Here is a 17,436-nt window from a genome sequence, read left to right on the forward strand (position 1 = left end):
TCCTAAACCTAAACTTGCAACAGACCCAAAGATGCTTAATGCAGCATAAATAAACGGATTCCGTCTTTCTTTATGTTCGTGTCCTACAGTCCACATTAAAAGGTCATAAGCCAAAGATCCTGTCTCGCCAGTCTTATTTTTCAAGTCATCAGATAGCATCTCTGCAACTTTTAATGTTGATCCAAGCAAACTCTTTGTAGTCAAATGAAAATGTCTTCTATGCAACTCATCCAATGATGCAGAAAACCTTGAAATGGCGGTTCTTAAGCTAATGACATCATTCTCTTGGAGAAAAATTGCTTGCATATTCACTTCTACAATTACGTTGGTTGATGTAATAAAAATGTCTTCTTGTCTTTCAACTATATTGCCATATTTAAAATATATATTTTTAGTCTTAGAGCTCATCCCATACGAGAAAAATGTCTGAGCGAACAATATCACTCCCAACAACAAAAAATTCATCTTGGAAACCTGTAACGAGAAAAAATATATGTAATTACTCCTGTATTAAAATGAAAACTTTTAATCACATAAAACAGAATAAAATTTTCCCTCACTTCTTTTCCTCTCTTTTCTTTTTAATTTCTTATGTGAGCCAATGGTACTATTCTCTCATCCGTGGGTTGGGATACGTTTTGAACTCTAAACCCATTGGCCGTTAATGTTTCCAAAATGTTAAATGGGCCTTCAAACTTAGGTGTTAGTTTATAGTTGAGCCCTTTTCTGATATTGATTTGAATATAGATGTTATCACCCACGGTATATGTTTTAGTTGGTTTCGCTATTTTATCATGATTCCTTTTCATTATGATTTGTGATTCTTCTAAATTCTTTCGAAGGATATCATATCGACTTATACTTGCATTTATACATTCTTTTAAAGGATTTGATATATTAGTTGTAGGCGTTAATACATGGAAAGGTGTTCTAACTGGGGTACCATACAATGCTTCATGCGGTGACATTTTAATTGATATATGATATGAATGATTCAGAGTACTCAGTGCCGCCGGTATTGCAATATCCCAGTTGGGGTCTGATCCTCCTAGTGTTACCCTCAATATATTTAATATCTTCCTATTTGCTCTTTCCACTAGCCCATTCGACTCTGGGTGATATATCATGGTATTAATTTTTTTTTATGTTGAGGAATTCACACAATGAGGTAAGAAAGTGATTATTAAATTCACCACCCGAGTCTGAGATTATCATGTGTGGAATTCCATGTTTACAAATGTAACACTCGTAAAACTTCCTAGCGCATTCAATCGCAGTTTTAGTTTTAAGCGCTATTAGTTCTGTATATCGAGTTAAAGCATCTATAATTACTAAGAGGTGCTTATTTCCTCTGTCTGACTCGTAAAATCCTGTTAACAAATCTAAATGTATTCTTTCAAAGGGTTGATTGGGCACAGGATAAGCTCCTAGGCTGACAGGTGTTTTCGTATGCCCTTTGTTTTCCTGACATGTGCGACAATTAGCTATGTGTCTTTTTATATCTGTAAGCATTGTATGCCAATAAAACAATGATTTGGCTTTCTGTGACATTAATGAGAACCCAAGGTGTCCATGTAATGGATTTGAATGCAACCAATTCAGGAGAGTGGAAATAAGTGAGATTGGTACTACTACCTGGTCGTTAGTTACATGTGGTGTATTGCGGGTTTTCCTTGTCACAGTCCTACACAGAATATTATCTTTGATTATATAATTCTGCTGCTTATACTTTATATATTCCTTTTCTTTATGATTGCCTTTCAAAGCATTTATAATTGTTTCTATTTTCTGATCTTTTCTTTGCTCAGTCTGTAACAATTCAGCACTCCAGCCTAAATCTTCTTGTTCAGATATTGTTTTTACAATAGGCATGGATGTTGATATATCTATTAATTCCGCTAAAGGCTCCGTACAAGATGACACGGGGTTGCGTGATAATGCATCCGCAATGATATTTGCTTTCCCAGGTAAATACCCGATTCTTGCGCCAAAATCTTCAATGATCAAATGCCACCGAGTTCGTTTAGGGCTGTGATTGAAGCCTTTAAAGAACTCTGTTAGTGGTTTATGGTCAGTAAGAACCTTAACGGGATAACCGTAAATTATGAACTTGAAATGCACTAGCGAATTAACAATAGCTAGTCCTTCCTTGTCTATTACTGCATACTTACTTTCGGAAGTTCTCAATTTTCGAGAATAGAAAGCTATCGGGAAAAATTGTTTATCATATTGCTGAAGCAATACCCCTCCTACTCCTAAGTCTGAGGTTTCTGTTGCAATGAAGAATTCCTTACCAAAGTCAGGAAATTTTAAGATAGGAGAACTACACAGTTCATCTTTCAAAGTATTAAACGCCTGTTGATGTTGCTCAGACCATATGAAATCTACGCCCTTCTTCGTAAGATCAGTTAAAGGAGCGGTTAGTATAGAATAGTTGCGTATAAAACGCCTGTAATATCCACTACAACCCAGAAATTGCTGTATTCCCTTGACATTAGTAGGTATGGGAAAATTACGTATAGCCGACACCTTATCATGGACTACTTTAAGACCTTGGCTTGATACCATGAAACCCAAATATATCAATTCTGTTTTGAAAAATTCACACTTACTAATCTTTACCCTTAAGTTATGTTGTCTTAATCTCTGTAGTACTAGTTCTAACTTACATAGATGTTTTTCTAAGGTGTTGGAAAAGATTACAAGATCATCCATATAGGCATGCAATATATCCCCTAACAAGTCTCCAAACACTATGTTAATCATTCTTGTAAATGTTATAGGAGCACAACGTAAACCAAAAGGCATCCGTAAAAATTCATAATGTCCCCTGGCTGTGCTGAAGGCTGTGTATGGGATACTATCTTCTTCTAATGATATCTGGTGAAAGCCTTTAAGTAAGTCCAAACTGGTAAAATATTTATTCTGACCTAACAAAGACAAAATATCGTCAGTACATGGCACTGGGAATCGATCAGGGATCGTTTCCTCGTTTAGACGACGAAAGTCGACGCAGATACGCCATGTTCGATCTTTTTTCGGTACAACTATTAAAGGAAAATTATAAGGGCTGTTTGATTTTCTAATGACTCCTTCCTCTAACATTTTACCTACTTCATCATTTATTTCATTCTGGAATTTCATAGGGAGTCTGTACGAGGGTACATATATAATTTTCTGCTTGTCCTTTAAGCTTATTTGATGCTCGATCACATCTGTTTTTCCTAAGGATCCATCCGTAGTGGAAAAGACATCTTGATATTTAGTTAAAAGTTCAAAAATTTTCTGCTGAATTTCTTCGTCTTGAATGTCCTTACTGATTTTATTTTTAATAGATCGCAAAAGGGATTCATCCGCAACTGATTGAGAGTGATTGATTTCAGCAACGGTAAGAATACGATGTTTATAAACTTCTACATCCAAGATATGTTGATTTTTGTGAATTACTAAAGTGTTATTTAAATGATTACAGACTTCGATATTACATTGCTGATGTGAGCCTACTGTATAAATAGCTTGTGTGACAGACAATCCGTTAGTTTTCAAAGTATCGGAAAGGATTAATATTTCAGATCCCGGTAGTGTTTTCTTTTTTTGCACTATTAAATTCGAAGGTATGTTTGGTTCGATAGATTGCGTGCAAGATGATATTACGGGTGAACGAGAATTCTGCTGGGTCGCGTATATTATTTCTTTATTAGTGAGACAAGTTATTGGTTCTTCAACGTACGTTACGGTTGCATTTGTCGTCTCCTTTTTATCCAAAACTGACTTTAAGGTATTAGAAGACTTATAGAATTTCCCTTTGATATACACGCCGTGCTTGGCAGGAGCTAAGATAATGTTTTGATTTCCCATAGATGGGTATCCTATAATTACAGCTGGATACATATTAATGTTTTTTACAACAACAAATGTATCGGCAAACGTGCGATTACCGACTCTGAACTGAATATGAGTTATGCCTATGACATTTAATTCATTATTTCCTATACCTGAAAGTCTAATTCCTGATTTTTCAATCGGAAAGCTCGAAAACAACAAATGATGTGTCTTCAAATCCATAATATTACGTGGACTACCTGAGTCAAAAAATAACGTAAAGGATTTGTGTTCTAAATTTACAGTATATAAGGTTGGCCGTAACTCATTTTGGCTTATTATTGTCTGAATTCGTTGCAAATCTACGGGAGCATGCACTGTTTTACTTAATTCGGCCGTGTGTTTCATAGGAAAATCTATTGTCTCACAATTATCTGATAAAACATTAAATTGATTATTCAATACTATTGATGTTGACATGAATGACCTTGACCCAACATCACTCTCTTCCCCTCTAGAGTTAACTATGTGGGATTTGCTTTGCTCTGCACATTCTGAAAATTAGTCTGACCTTGCGAGGTCTGGTTTGACGGCCCAGGCTCAGCGATATTTGAAGAAGTGTTTGTTTGTTTCGGACTCTGAACCGTATTAACATTTGGTTGTTTCTTCTTATTGTTAAAATGAGGATTTTTCTTTTTATTTCCATATGGAACTGACTGTGGAATTGACTGTGTATTTCTGGGATATTGTTGTGTCTGACGCGAGTAACATTGACTATAAGAATGTGTTGCTGTGTTGTGAATTGAGCAAAATTTCGTTCTACAGTCTGCGCTTATGTGACCTTGACGTTTGCAGTTGTAACACGTCACTCCCGCTACTGGACTGTTAACTACGTTCACTGTTTGTGGTTTTGTTTCATTCTTTGCAAAAACTTGAGTTAAAGCGGGATCGAGATCTGGACACTTGGACATGTGTTTCTTTATCTGTTTATAGACATCCAATTCCGTACATGCAGGCGTTAACTTCTTATCAAAACACCGCACTAAAGCTTCAGGCAACATAAGTGTCATGCAAGTTAAATACATTAATCGTAAAAAATCTTTCACGGAGATGTTATTGTTAGTAACCCAAGTTGAATTACCTAAAATGTCCTGATATTCGTTAAGCCTATCAGCTATGAGAGCTGCTCTCTCAATAACATTAAGCCGATTCATAGTGGCTTGATTAAGTGTATTTCGTAACGTTAACACTACATCCAAGGCTTCCTCACCCCCATAGATCGCGCGTAACCTAACTTTGAAATCATCCCGAGTAACTGCTTCTTGAAATGAAACACCTCTTAAATATGCACTCGCATCCCCCTTAGAAAAATCTATAAAACTTTTAGCTTCTTGTAATTGTACAAAAGGCTCTACGATTTGTTTGGCATTTAAATGGGCATCAACGGATGAAATCAATGACTCCACATTTTGTGGCAAGAACCCGTTGACCCGACCTTGAAAAGGAAGGATTGCTGACCTGGCATTTACAAGCGTCACAATTGGAGGAGGATTAGTCTGGCCTACACCACTAGGTCCAGGGGTAGGGCTGACAGGAGGAGCCATGTCTGCTGTATTTTTTTTTTCTATCTCTTTGACCCTTTGCAATTCTATCAAAATATCTATATGAGTACAGACGCCCACTGCGTAAACGCATATGTATAATAAAATTCCCCCAACAATGTCACTAATCCCAAAACATTTCCCCAAGAATTTCTGAAAGAAAAAGGAATTAGCACAAAGAAAGAAAAATTCTAAATGAGAATTCGGAATTTCCTATAACAAAGTGATAACTACACTTCACTGCCCAAACTGGAATGAATTCAAAATATCTGTACTTAGCTTATATATGAAGTCGACACGCCCTCTCTCTCTCTCTCTCTCTCTCTCTCTTGATGTTTTGTTAGCGATGTCTCGTTCTAGTTTCTTGTTGAATGTAGTTCTTCCTGGATATGTTTTGCAATTGTTGAACGCCAGTCCTTGGGTTTCCTAGGATGTTGATTGAAGATTCAGGTTGTATTCTAACATATGTTGATGTTAGCTGTTTCGTTGGACTTAGTCAAAATTGTAGATTCTTGTAGATAATGTTGAGTTCTTGAAGATCTTTCTCAGGTTTTACAGCTTTTATGTTGAAGTCTTGAAGATATTTCTCTGGTTTTACAGCTATTATTTTGAAGTCTTGATGATTTTTCTCTAATTCTTAGAGTAAACCGCTGTCTTAGAGTTTAATCGCTGCCACCATTTATTGGCGTGCTACTGTTATAAGCACACATTGAGTAAGTGTTTTTTCAGATGTATGAAAATGGATTAACTGAATACATCTTAATAGTTTTTAAGTATTTATTCTATAAAAACAACAGAGTTAAACATCTCCATCACTGGAGGAAGCTGGGTTGGTCCAGATGACCAATTCTGGTGAAGTATAGATATGAACTGAATAAATTATCGATGTCACAGATATCGTATGCTTAGTTTACTTTAGACACGTCACAAACTCGGAAGACACCTGTATCCGGTGACGTCACAAACTTTCACACTCTGAGACAATGTGTTGACGTTTAAGAAGAATGTCAATTTGCCGAGGTTTGCATAGGTTTGCATTGTATGTCCTGTTTACGATTTGAATGACTACAGCAAATCCCAGGGTTAGCTCCTCCAACCAACATGACATATTACGTCATTTGTTTTTAACATGTAATATTAACTATTCTAATTATTACATATATATATATATATATATATATATATATATATATATATATATATATATATATATATATATAGATAGATAGATATAAATATATATATATATATATATATATATATATATATATATATATATATATATATATATATATATATATATATATATATGTATATATATATATATATATATATATATATATATATATATATATATATATATATATATATACATATATATATATATATATATATATATATATATATATATATATATATATATATATATATATATATATATATATATATATATATAGATAGATAGATAGATATAAATATATATATATATATATATATATATATATATATATATATATATATATATATATATATATATATACATACATATATATATATATATATATATATATATATATATATATATATATATATATATATATATATATATATATATATATATATATATATATATATATATATATATATATATATATATATATATGTATATATATATATATATATATATATATATATATATATATATATATATATATGGTAAAAATTATGAATTGACAATGAGGATTTAAACCAAAGGCAAAGAAAACTATTGAGTTTAATAAGTGAAATTATAAATGTTGAACTGTCGTTTCTCGTCTTGAGAGGAAATCACCCGAAAAGCTGTCTTCGGATGTATGCACCACTTCCTCTCCACAGTAACTCATCTACCATATGTAAAGGACCTAAAATAATAATAAAAAAGAATTTACACCTCTTGAAAAAATCAATTTAACGTAAGAAATTAATCGACAAATTTAACGTGAAGGGAATGAAATTCAGCAAGCTAGCTTCGTGAAAACGTAAATTTCGTAAATGAACACTCGTTACTAAATAAGAAAAACAATATATAAATTACGTTCGTAGTTAATCTTAGTCAAAATGAAACACTATTGGTTTACAAACCAAAGGCACAAGTATAATGGTAATTATAATGCTAAAATCCTTTACTTTAATTTTTTCGACGTGTTGGCGACCATCATTTAAACTATAACAAGCGTAAATTATATCTAAGAAACAGATCAATCCTATTGAGTCTGCATAAGGTCTCTCAACTGACTTACGTTTCTTTAGATCCTGGTCTTTCGTGTATAGATGATAAGTCCAGTTGCTCGTGTTGCTTCTCTCCGAACATGAAGTCCTATCGCTCGGCCTAGGTGGAGTTTATCGCTCCATGACACTTGAAATCTTCAGTGTAAAAAAATTGTCAGAAAATCTCCTTTCCGGACTGCTTTCTGTGTTGGTCTCTGACTCTACCCCGCTGGGAATCTGTCTTACTGGAATCTGCCCCCCGCTGGATTCTGGACCGCTGAATATAAATACTCAAAAGGCAGAGTGAGTGGATATTTAACTATCAAACCGTCAGTTTAAAGAACTATTCAGGCTCAATAGTAAACAAAGTCGCAAATTATCCTATAGCCATAAAACAAATTACCATTAAACAAATGCCCATAGTTCCAACCACCACCAAAGTAAACAAAAGACATGATGTACTTTTCAATACAAACAAACATATACGAAAAGCATAAAGATATTTCTTTACACTCCACACCAAGGGTTCTAAATTTAATTTTTTGTTAAATGTAGAACTCTGGAATAACTAGATAAATTTCAGCCTTATCTTTCACATTCCAGGCCAAGGGTTCTACATTTCTATCCTTAGTAAATGTAGGACTAATCCCAAATTATACATGAATATATATATATATATATATATATATATATATATATATATATATATATATATATATATATATATATATATATATATATATATATATATATATATATATATATATATATATATATATATATATAATTGTGAAATAAGCAAAATTATGTACAATTAATAAACCCAACTATGTACAGTTATGTTCCTGAAAGGTTCCTCAAATGTCATTGATCATACCTCGAGTCTTTTGCATGCTTTGCAGAGCAGCTTTCCTCTTGGGCGTCTCTTTATTCTGAGGCTTATCTTCCCCCAGGTTTGCCGTGGGATCGGTAGTATTAACAGAAATATGATCTGTCAATGTTTTAATATTTGATTGTGACATTTCCTTGTGCGTTAATATAGGGATTAAAGATGTGACGTGCCGTCGAACCATCTCCCTGTTTTTACCTTTAAGCAGAACAGCGTCAGTTACTTCATCAAGTACGTTAGTTTTAACGTCTTTAACAACTGCCAATGGGAAATTGGTAGGTTTGCAATTCTCCTCTTTTATCAGTACAATGTCCCCTACCTGTAATTTTTTGTGGGTAACCGGCTTATATCTACTTTTATCATTGACAGCCTGAGTCATCAAATTATTCAAAAATTCTGCATTGTAGGTTTCTATCAAATGTGTGCGCACTTTCTTCAGTTTCTCATAACTTGTTCTTATGGTATCAATAGGGTCAGTGTTTAAAGACCAATCAGGATCATTGCTAGTGGGAAGCGGCTGCATGGCTGGAATAAGATTCAAAGATATTAAGTCCAAGCCATGTATTAACTTCTCTGGGGTAATAGGGTCTGGAATTACGTCATCACTGGTATCTCTTAGACCTTCCGAGAAAGCAATAGGCCTTCGATTAACCAGGTGAATAGTTTGTGAAACCACAAACTCAAAATCTCTGTATTGAAGAACATTTTTCTTGATTGAGCAATGAAGCAACTGACGGACCATCTTCACACATACTTCCACTAATCCCCCAAGAGGATGATTGCCTTTAAAATATTGCTCAAATTTTAATGGCCGTACTCCTTGTTCTTCAAAAAAATTCTGGGTTTCTGGATCATTCAGAAAGTCAGTAATTATGTTAGCTCCTGCAACTAAGGATGAACCAAGATCAGATAAACATAATTCAGGCACTCCATATTCAAATGAATGAAGCTGTAAAGCTCTAATGAACTCACCTGAGGTCATGTCAAGACAAACTTTTAAATTAATAGCCCTAGACCAGAGGCAAGTTATGCAAAGAATCCAGACTTTCACCTTTTTGCCATTGTAAAGTACAAAGTAAGGGCCTATGTGATCTATGAATATTGTACGAAAGGGAACACTGGGTGGTTCTTGTCTGAATAACCTGTAGGGAGATTGATTTAGTTTAATAGCTCTCTGCTTCAGTTTTCTACAAAGTATGCATTCTTGCAGGATGCGTTTCACAACAGAGAAACAGTGTGGAATCCAAAATTGTCTTCTTAATTCAGACAAAACCTTGTAACAGCCTGAGTGATACATTTTCTCATGCAAATCTAAAACAATTAATTTTGTGATGTAGCTATCCTTAGGAAGCAAAACAGGAAATCTGTAATTCTTATCATTTTCCATCTTGAGAATTTGCTTTTCACTCTTAGAATTCCCTTATTATCAGGATATACATTGAGTTGGTTAACAATGTTTGGGATATCTTTAACGAACGTAGAACCACTGTCAAAATACCTGAATATCTCGGGAAAATAAATGTGCTGTTCTATTCTAATTATGTAATTCATTGCCTTGGCATACAAGTTTTCGTCAAGAACTCTCAGGTTTCCATACCTCTCAGGATACCTGGAGTAAAGTTTGCATTTTAGGCTCTCAATAAACTTAAACACGTACCTATAAACAGATACAAGCCTAGACAAACTGGAAAATTTGTTCACAGTCACCAAGTGCTCTGGTTCTCCCTTACCGGCTGCACCAGTAATAATTTGGCCAGATTTGAAAGACCTAGAACACCCGCCTGTAGAAGCTAAATGTTCTGCACATTCCTCTTCGGTGGAGCTGAAATTAATTTGATTATAATTCTCCGGAAAAAACATCCACTGGTTTTGCCCTGGGGTTTGGTACAATGATATTTATTATATCACTGCGACTTGAATAGAAATTAGCAGATTCTTTCAAAAACACTGGCCCAGAGAGGAAATTAGACTTAATGGTAGTTTTATATGAAGCTACACGAGTAACAAGGTCAGCTGGATTTTCAATACCTGAAACAAATTGAAATCTTATAGGATGCGTCTCACACAAGGTACTTAAATGTTCTAACCTATTACGAATAAAGGTGCTGTGTTTATGCATCTTATCTAATTTATAACAATAGGAATTAATCCAAGATAAGGACACCAAGCTATCAGAAAACAGATGGAGTTCTTTGATGTTGATTGCTTCAACACATGAGGGCCCAGTTAATTCCTTATAGATATCTATCAACACTTCTGCACCCAAAGTAATGGCCTGAAACTCAAGGGAAGGCATGCTCTTCCCAGATAATTGCTTGTTCACAAAACGGTTCTTAGCTAGAACAAAGTTCACTTCTAATGACTGGATATCCTGAATAAAGATAACAGTTCCGTATATATCCTTACTACTATCTGTAAAGGCAATCAGTTTATATTCTCCATTTCTCTGGCCAACAAATCTTCTAATTCCGAGGCTGGGAGAAGAATTTGCCTGTTGACATATGTTTTTCCATGCTTTAATTTCTGCATCCAGCAATTTGGAGTCCCAGGTATAGGACGAATCACATTGTAATTTATGTAGAAAGAGTCGTGCTCGATTTAGAATGGGCAAAGTAAAGCCAAATACGTCATAGTGACTGGCAATAGTTTTCAAAACATTCCTCTTTGTATTTGCCTCACCATCTAAGACTAGAGGCTTAGTGGATAGGGTATCATCAACTCTATCCCATAAGAGTCCCAATAATTTGACTGATCTGCTAGTTTTCTCTCCAGAGCTGTTATCAATTTCCTCTTGAATTTCAGTATCATTTGTTACAAACTGCTGAAGATAAAATTTATAGGGCTCAAATATTCCTTTTAACTCTTGAAAGGCCCACTTCAATTTTTCACTATTATTTGCAGTAATACTGCCATTATCCATATATATTAATGAATAAATGTGTCTTTTAAGCAAATTTACCTGGTCATCATCATTAGTGTCAATCATCAAAATCTTATAAAGTCCAAGTAATAATATGCAAGGGGAACAAACAAGACCAAATGGAAGTCTTAAGCTACGATATGCAACAATACTGTAATCTCCTTTTTGTACATTACGATGCCATAGAAAAAGTAAGTTGCTGGAATCTAGATCAGAGAGGCATATGTTGAGAAAGGCTTTTTTAATATCAAAACACAGGAGTTTGGAATCAAAGCGTAGCTGTAATAAAGCTGTGGTGATCTTTTGGTTTAAACAAGGTCCACTCAACATGGCTTGATTGTGACTCATGGTTACTTCCTGTAAAGGATTATTTTCACATAAATTAGATAAAAATACTACTCGACATTTTGTAGTGTCACGTTCTGGTTTGAATACTGCCATGTGGGCCAAGAAACTGTGATTTGGATTTTCCTCCAAGTATTGATCAAGGTTGTCAATTCTTTCTATAATGCCTTGTTCAGATTGCTCTCTAAAGCATTGGTCGATTAATTTCAACTTTACTCCATCACCCTTAGAGTATCTTTGGAAATTTGAATTTAGAATTTTAGTAGCTAGAGTTTTATTTTGCCCTAGCAAATGTTTTACTTTGTGATTCCAGATTAATGGCATAATTAACCTGCCGTCTTCATTACGCCTTGTATTTTGAAGAACGTAATTTATTATTCTTTCGTTTTCAACTACCTTACCGGGAAATATTTGCGTGTCATAATTCAAGGTATCTGTACAACACTTATCAAGGATCTCTCGAGTAGCTCTTTCCAAGGAAGCATAATTGATTCTCCCCGCATCGTTCACTATTGCTATCCTGCCTTCACTTTCTGTCCGATCATCACAATCTAGGAGAGGATCTAAAGAATTGTGACTTGAAAGGGCAAGATCCTCACATGTATACAAAGGCACTTCAGCTTCTGTCTGTTCTTCCCCAAAGCAAGGAGGGAGGTGCTTCAAATTGCTCCTAATTTGATCTGTGTTACCCACTAGCATTACACCTGCAGCAGTCAAGGAATAAACCGACGGTGCATCATTCTCATTACCCCCAAATGAAACTGTTGTTTCAGGAAGACAATAAGCAAAATTTGACCCGAGAATAAAATCTATGTTATTAATTTCATCTTTTCCGTCCTTCAAGAAGTCATCCGCCAAGGAATATCCCCTGTTCATAAATTCCCGAACAATTTTCTGCAAGCCAGGCAATTTCAATGAAGTGTGAATAGATGGCACACCCGTTGCTTCAATCTCGTAAATATGATCTCCAATCGTCAAAGGCACTTTGTAAGACTTTGTATGATAAACTTTGGAAGAGTTAAATCCATTGATTTTGATTCTGAGATCAGAATTTATGACAGGCAAGTTTTCATACTTTGCCCTCTCCTCTAATATGAAGTTTGACTGACACCCGCTGTCCCTCATGCAACGAATCTTTGTCTCTCCCTGAAGGATGCAAGAAAAGGTAGGAAGTATTGCGTGGCTACAGTCTGTGACTTTGAACGACTCAGAAAATCTCTCAACAAATATCATGCTTGAATAAACTCTCCTTCACAACTCGATCACTTTGTTTAGAATTTTCCTTTTTCAATTTTACATTACTTTGACCACTATCCCTCAGGACTTCACTGCTTTCTTGGCCCATGCATAGAAATCTGAAGTGCCAAGCGCCACAATCGCAACGTTTCCGGAAGTGAAATTTGCAGGTATCTTCATTATGATCCAACCTGCCGCATTTTATACAAGCCTTCAAATTTCTTAGCTTGTTGATTTTTAACCTAGGTTCAGGATACTTTTCACATTTGTGAATGGGATGTGAGGAGTCACCATCCTCATTACATAAAGGACACACTTTGAAAACGTTCAGTGACGGGCCTGTTTGGTAATCAACATTTGCAGCAAAACTTGTAGCTCTCTTAGGACAAAGTTCTCTTGCTTTCTGTTTAATTTTATACTGTCGTTGACTGGTTAAATACCTTTCAGTGGCTTCAAAAAATTTATCTGCTATCTGATTCAAAGATGGCCTGGTTTCGTTGGTGATATGAATTAAATGAGATTGGAAGTTCTCATTTAAACCATGCCAGGCAAAATACTGTAAAATATCTTCTGAAGTTATTTTTAAAGCGCTAATGGATCCGCAAATAGAATTAATTTTCCCTATGTACTCAAACGGTTCTGTATTGTAATCAAGTTTCAGATTCGAGATTTGTTTGATGACATTGAATTTTCTAGTGACGGGAGAGGCTAAAGCATTCAACAAAAGATCTCTTGCTACGTTATAAGAATGCTGTATGCTGTCCAGGGAATTTATCAAAGACAAGGCACGCCCTGAAATTTGCTGTTTCAAAAGTAAGAATTTATCGTAGTCAGAATAATTGAAGCGTTTCGTCGTATCTTCAAATTGCTGAAAAAACCTAATAAGATCCTCTCCCTCTTCACTTTTGAATTTAGGTAAAGGGGCAGTTGCGCTCTTAAGCATGCTGTTCAATGTGCTTCCAGAAACTTCCAGACTGGAATGATTTGGATTGGATGTAGCTAGATGAGACAGAGTAGACAAACATTCATTGATCCTATCTTCATACTTACAACATTCTTCAATTTCTATATCATTTTCAGCTATGGCTTTCGTCTCATCCTCTGAGTTTAATTCCCATTTCAGGGTTCGAATGACCGAGTCGGCATTTTCAAGCTCATCCTGGAGTCTTTTCAATTTACTAACAAGGCAGTCTCTCTCCCGAGGAGTGTTATTACCAAAACTGTCTAATTCAGAATGAATACGGTTGACCTGTCCTCGATAGTTAGCCCTAGAGCTAATCAGAAATTACAAGTCTTTTGACATGCCTGCGATCCCCTTACAAACCTAATGAAATGAATATAATCTAGAAAGTCACAAATGACTCATTCAAAAAAAAAATTGAACTAGACCTCCCGACAGAAACAGCTTAAGGGGCACAATGAAAAGTCGTTAAGACCTATAAGTAAAAGTAACCAGTTGTTAAAAAACAACCCTAAATCACCAAAACAATTTCGAATGGCCGAGCGGATAAGAAAACAAAGGACGGAGAAACGGCAACAACTAGCAAATAACCAACGAGTCCCTGTTCGGGCGCCATATGGTAAAAATTATGAATTGACAATGAGGATTTAAACCAAAGACAAAGAAAACTATTGAGTTTAATAAGTGAAATTATAAATGTTGAACTGCCGTTTCTCGTCTTGAGAGGAAATCACCCGAAAAGCTGTCTTCGGATGTATGCACCACTTCCTCTCCACAGTAACTCATCTACCATATGTAAAGGACCTAAAATAATAATAAAAAAGAATTTACACCTCTTGAAAAAATCAATTTAACGTAAGAAATTAATCGACAAATTTAACGTGAAGGGAATGAAATTCAGCAAGCTAGCTTCGTGAAAACGTAAATTTCGTAAATGAACACTCGTTACTAAATAAGAAAAACAATATATAAATTACGTTCGTAGTTAATCTTAGTCAAAATGAAACACTATTGGTTTACAAACCAAAGGCACAAGTATAATGGTAATTATAATGCTAAAATCCTTTACTTTAATTTTTTCGACGTGTTGGCGACCATCATTTAAACTATAACAAGCGTAAATTATATCTAAGAAACAGATCAATCCTATTGAGTCTGCATAAGGTCTCTCAACTGACTTACGTTTCTTTAGATCCTGGTCTTTCGTGGATAGATGATAAGTCCAGTTGCTCGTGTTGCTTCTCTCCGAACATGAAGTCCTATCGCTCGGCCTAGGTGGAGTTTATCGCTCCATGACACTTGAAATCTTCAGTGTAAAAAAATTGTCAGAAAATCTCCTTTCCGGACTGCTTTCTGTGTTGGTCTCTGACTCTACCCCGCTGGGAATCTGTCTTACTGGAATCTGCCCCCCCGCTGGATTCTGGACCGCTGAATATAAATACTCAAAAGGCAGAGTGAGTGGATATTTAACTATCAAACCGTCAGTTTAAAGAACTATTCAGGCTCAATAGTAAACAAAGTCGCAAATTATCCTATAGCCATAAAACAAATTACCATTAAACAAATGCCCATAGTTCCAACCACCACCAAAGTAAACAAAAGACATGATGTACTTTTCAATACAAACAAACATATACGAAAAGCATAAAGATATTTCTTTACAATATATATATATATATATATATATATATATATATATATATATATATATATATATATATATATATATATATATATATATGTATATATATATATATATATATATATATATATATATATATATATATATATATATATATATATATATATATATATATATATATATATATATATATATATAATACCTAATCTTTGCATATCTTCATTAGAGAGAGAGAGAGAGAGAGAGAGAGAGAGAGAGAGAGAGAGAGAGAGAGAGAGAGAGAGAGAGAGAGAGAGAGAGTCATCATTCTTTGCTACTTTACGAGAGAGAGAGAGAGAGAGAGAGAGAGGAGAGAGAGAGAGAGAGAGAGAGAGAGAGAGAGAGAGAGAGAGTCATCAATATTTGCATCTGCACGAGAGAGAGAGAGAGAGAGAGAGAGAGAGAGAGAGAGAGAGAGAAGAAGAACAAAATATTACAAACGAATGATATGAATAAAAGAGAATAAAAATAAAAATAATTACTTGGCAGGTTGTTCAGAATGTACATTTTGAAGGGGCACCGTCCTCTAAAACCCGCGAGCAGTTCATATACAATTATATGTGGCCTGGGGCTATATATGTTGCGACAATTCACAACAACATGCTCCCATAAAGTCCTGATCAGGGTAAGGCAATCTTTTCTCATCTTCTCAGCTCTAGTGGTCGTGTCGTCAAACTGTAGCACACGAACCAGCAAGGCATATCATCGCTCGCTCATAGTACATTGGTACAAAAGATTCTTTTCAAAGATGTCCCACATGTCCTTCATGGTAGTGTGGTTGTCATTTCTCACTACTGTCATTACCAAAATCCCAATGAACCCCTTTAGCTCCCTCAAGTCAATATCCTTCATGGAAACATTAACATTCTGATGATATCCACTTCTTAGAAGAGCTCGGCAAACATTGGAATGAATGATAATTTCCTCAAGTATTTTGTCGTCCAGGAACAGAGACAGTGAACGTCGGGCCTCCTTGTTCAAAGCGGGGGGTGTACATGCGTGGAAGAGCTGTTTTGGGGTCCTTGTGCCAGATAGTACCATCACGTCCTCAAACTTGAGCTTCCACTAAACGATATATGGGCGCTCACCTAGCTGGCTGGAGTTCACCCCTCCTTCTCTTCCAACTCCTCTCCTCCAACGGGGTAAGCCGCTCCACCCGGGGGCGTGGGAGGCAGGTGAGGTCGACGCCAAGGGGGGATATTGGTCTAAACAACGACGCACTACCCACCTCACCACACGCCCACTCACTAGGCCCCTAATTCTCCTCCTCGTCAGCTGTGCTGACAAAGGGAATTATCTCCTCGTCATCACTTGACTCGTCGTCCACCGCCAACCTTCCTTCCAACTCAGCCACATTATCATCGATATCTGAGACATCAGCAATTTCTAAATTGTCCTCAAAATCACTTTCTATCTTAAAAAGAAGAGAGCTGATTTGATCTAAACCAAGAGTATGATGTTTGGCCATTTTATATTAATGAAAACTGAAAAATGCAAAAAAAAAATAAAATTAACATTTACGGAATAATACGCTACACGGTCACTTATGGCAACTCACCCTGCACCAAGGTCATGCATACGGTGTACAAGACATTCATAAACACTTTATAATAGTTTTTTTTTTCATACACATATAAACACTAATGAACATTTGATAAATATATAAAAACTTTGATATTTCATAACTTACCTTAATTAGGTAATGATGGGTCGAGCTCGACTGGAGGGTATCTC

The 17,436-nt window shown here is 35.4% G+C and overlaps 1 protein-coding gene across 1 annotated transcript; it reads right to left on the reverse strand.

Annotated features, from left to right (window-relative positions):
• Window positions 1-8,527: 8,527 nt before the first annotated feature.
• LOC137659900 (uncharacterized) lies at window positions 8,528-9,919 on the reverse strand. The gene has a single exon (XM_068394673.1). It carries the CDS (start codon window positions 9,854-9,856, stop codon window positions 8,528-8,530), a length of 1,329 nt encoding a protein of 442 aa, XP_068250774.1. The 5' UTR covers window positions 9,857-9,919.
• Window positions 9,920-17,436: the final 7,517 nt, after the last annotated feature.

This window comes from Palaemon carinicauda, chromosome 20 (assembly GCF_036898095.1).
Source record: "Palaemon carinicauda isolate YSFRI2023 chromosome 20, ASM3689809v2, whole genome shotgun sequence".
Taxonomy (NCBI): Eukaryota; Metazoa; Arthropoda; class Malacostraca; order Decapoda; family Palaemonidae; genus Palaemon; species Palaemon carinicauda.

Excerpts from the sequence above, each read along its gene's own strand:
- LOC137659900 (XM_068394673.1), bottom strand. The coding sequence starts at position 9,856 with ATGTATCACTCAGGCTGTTACAAGGTTTTGTCTGAATTAAGAAGACAA.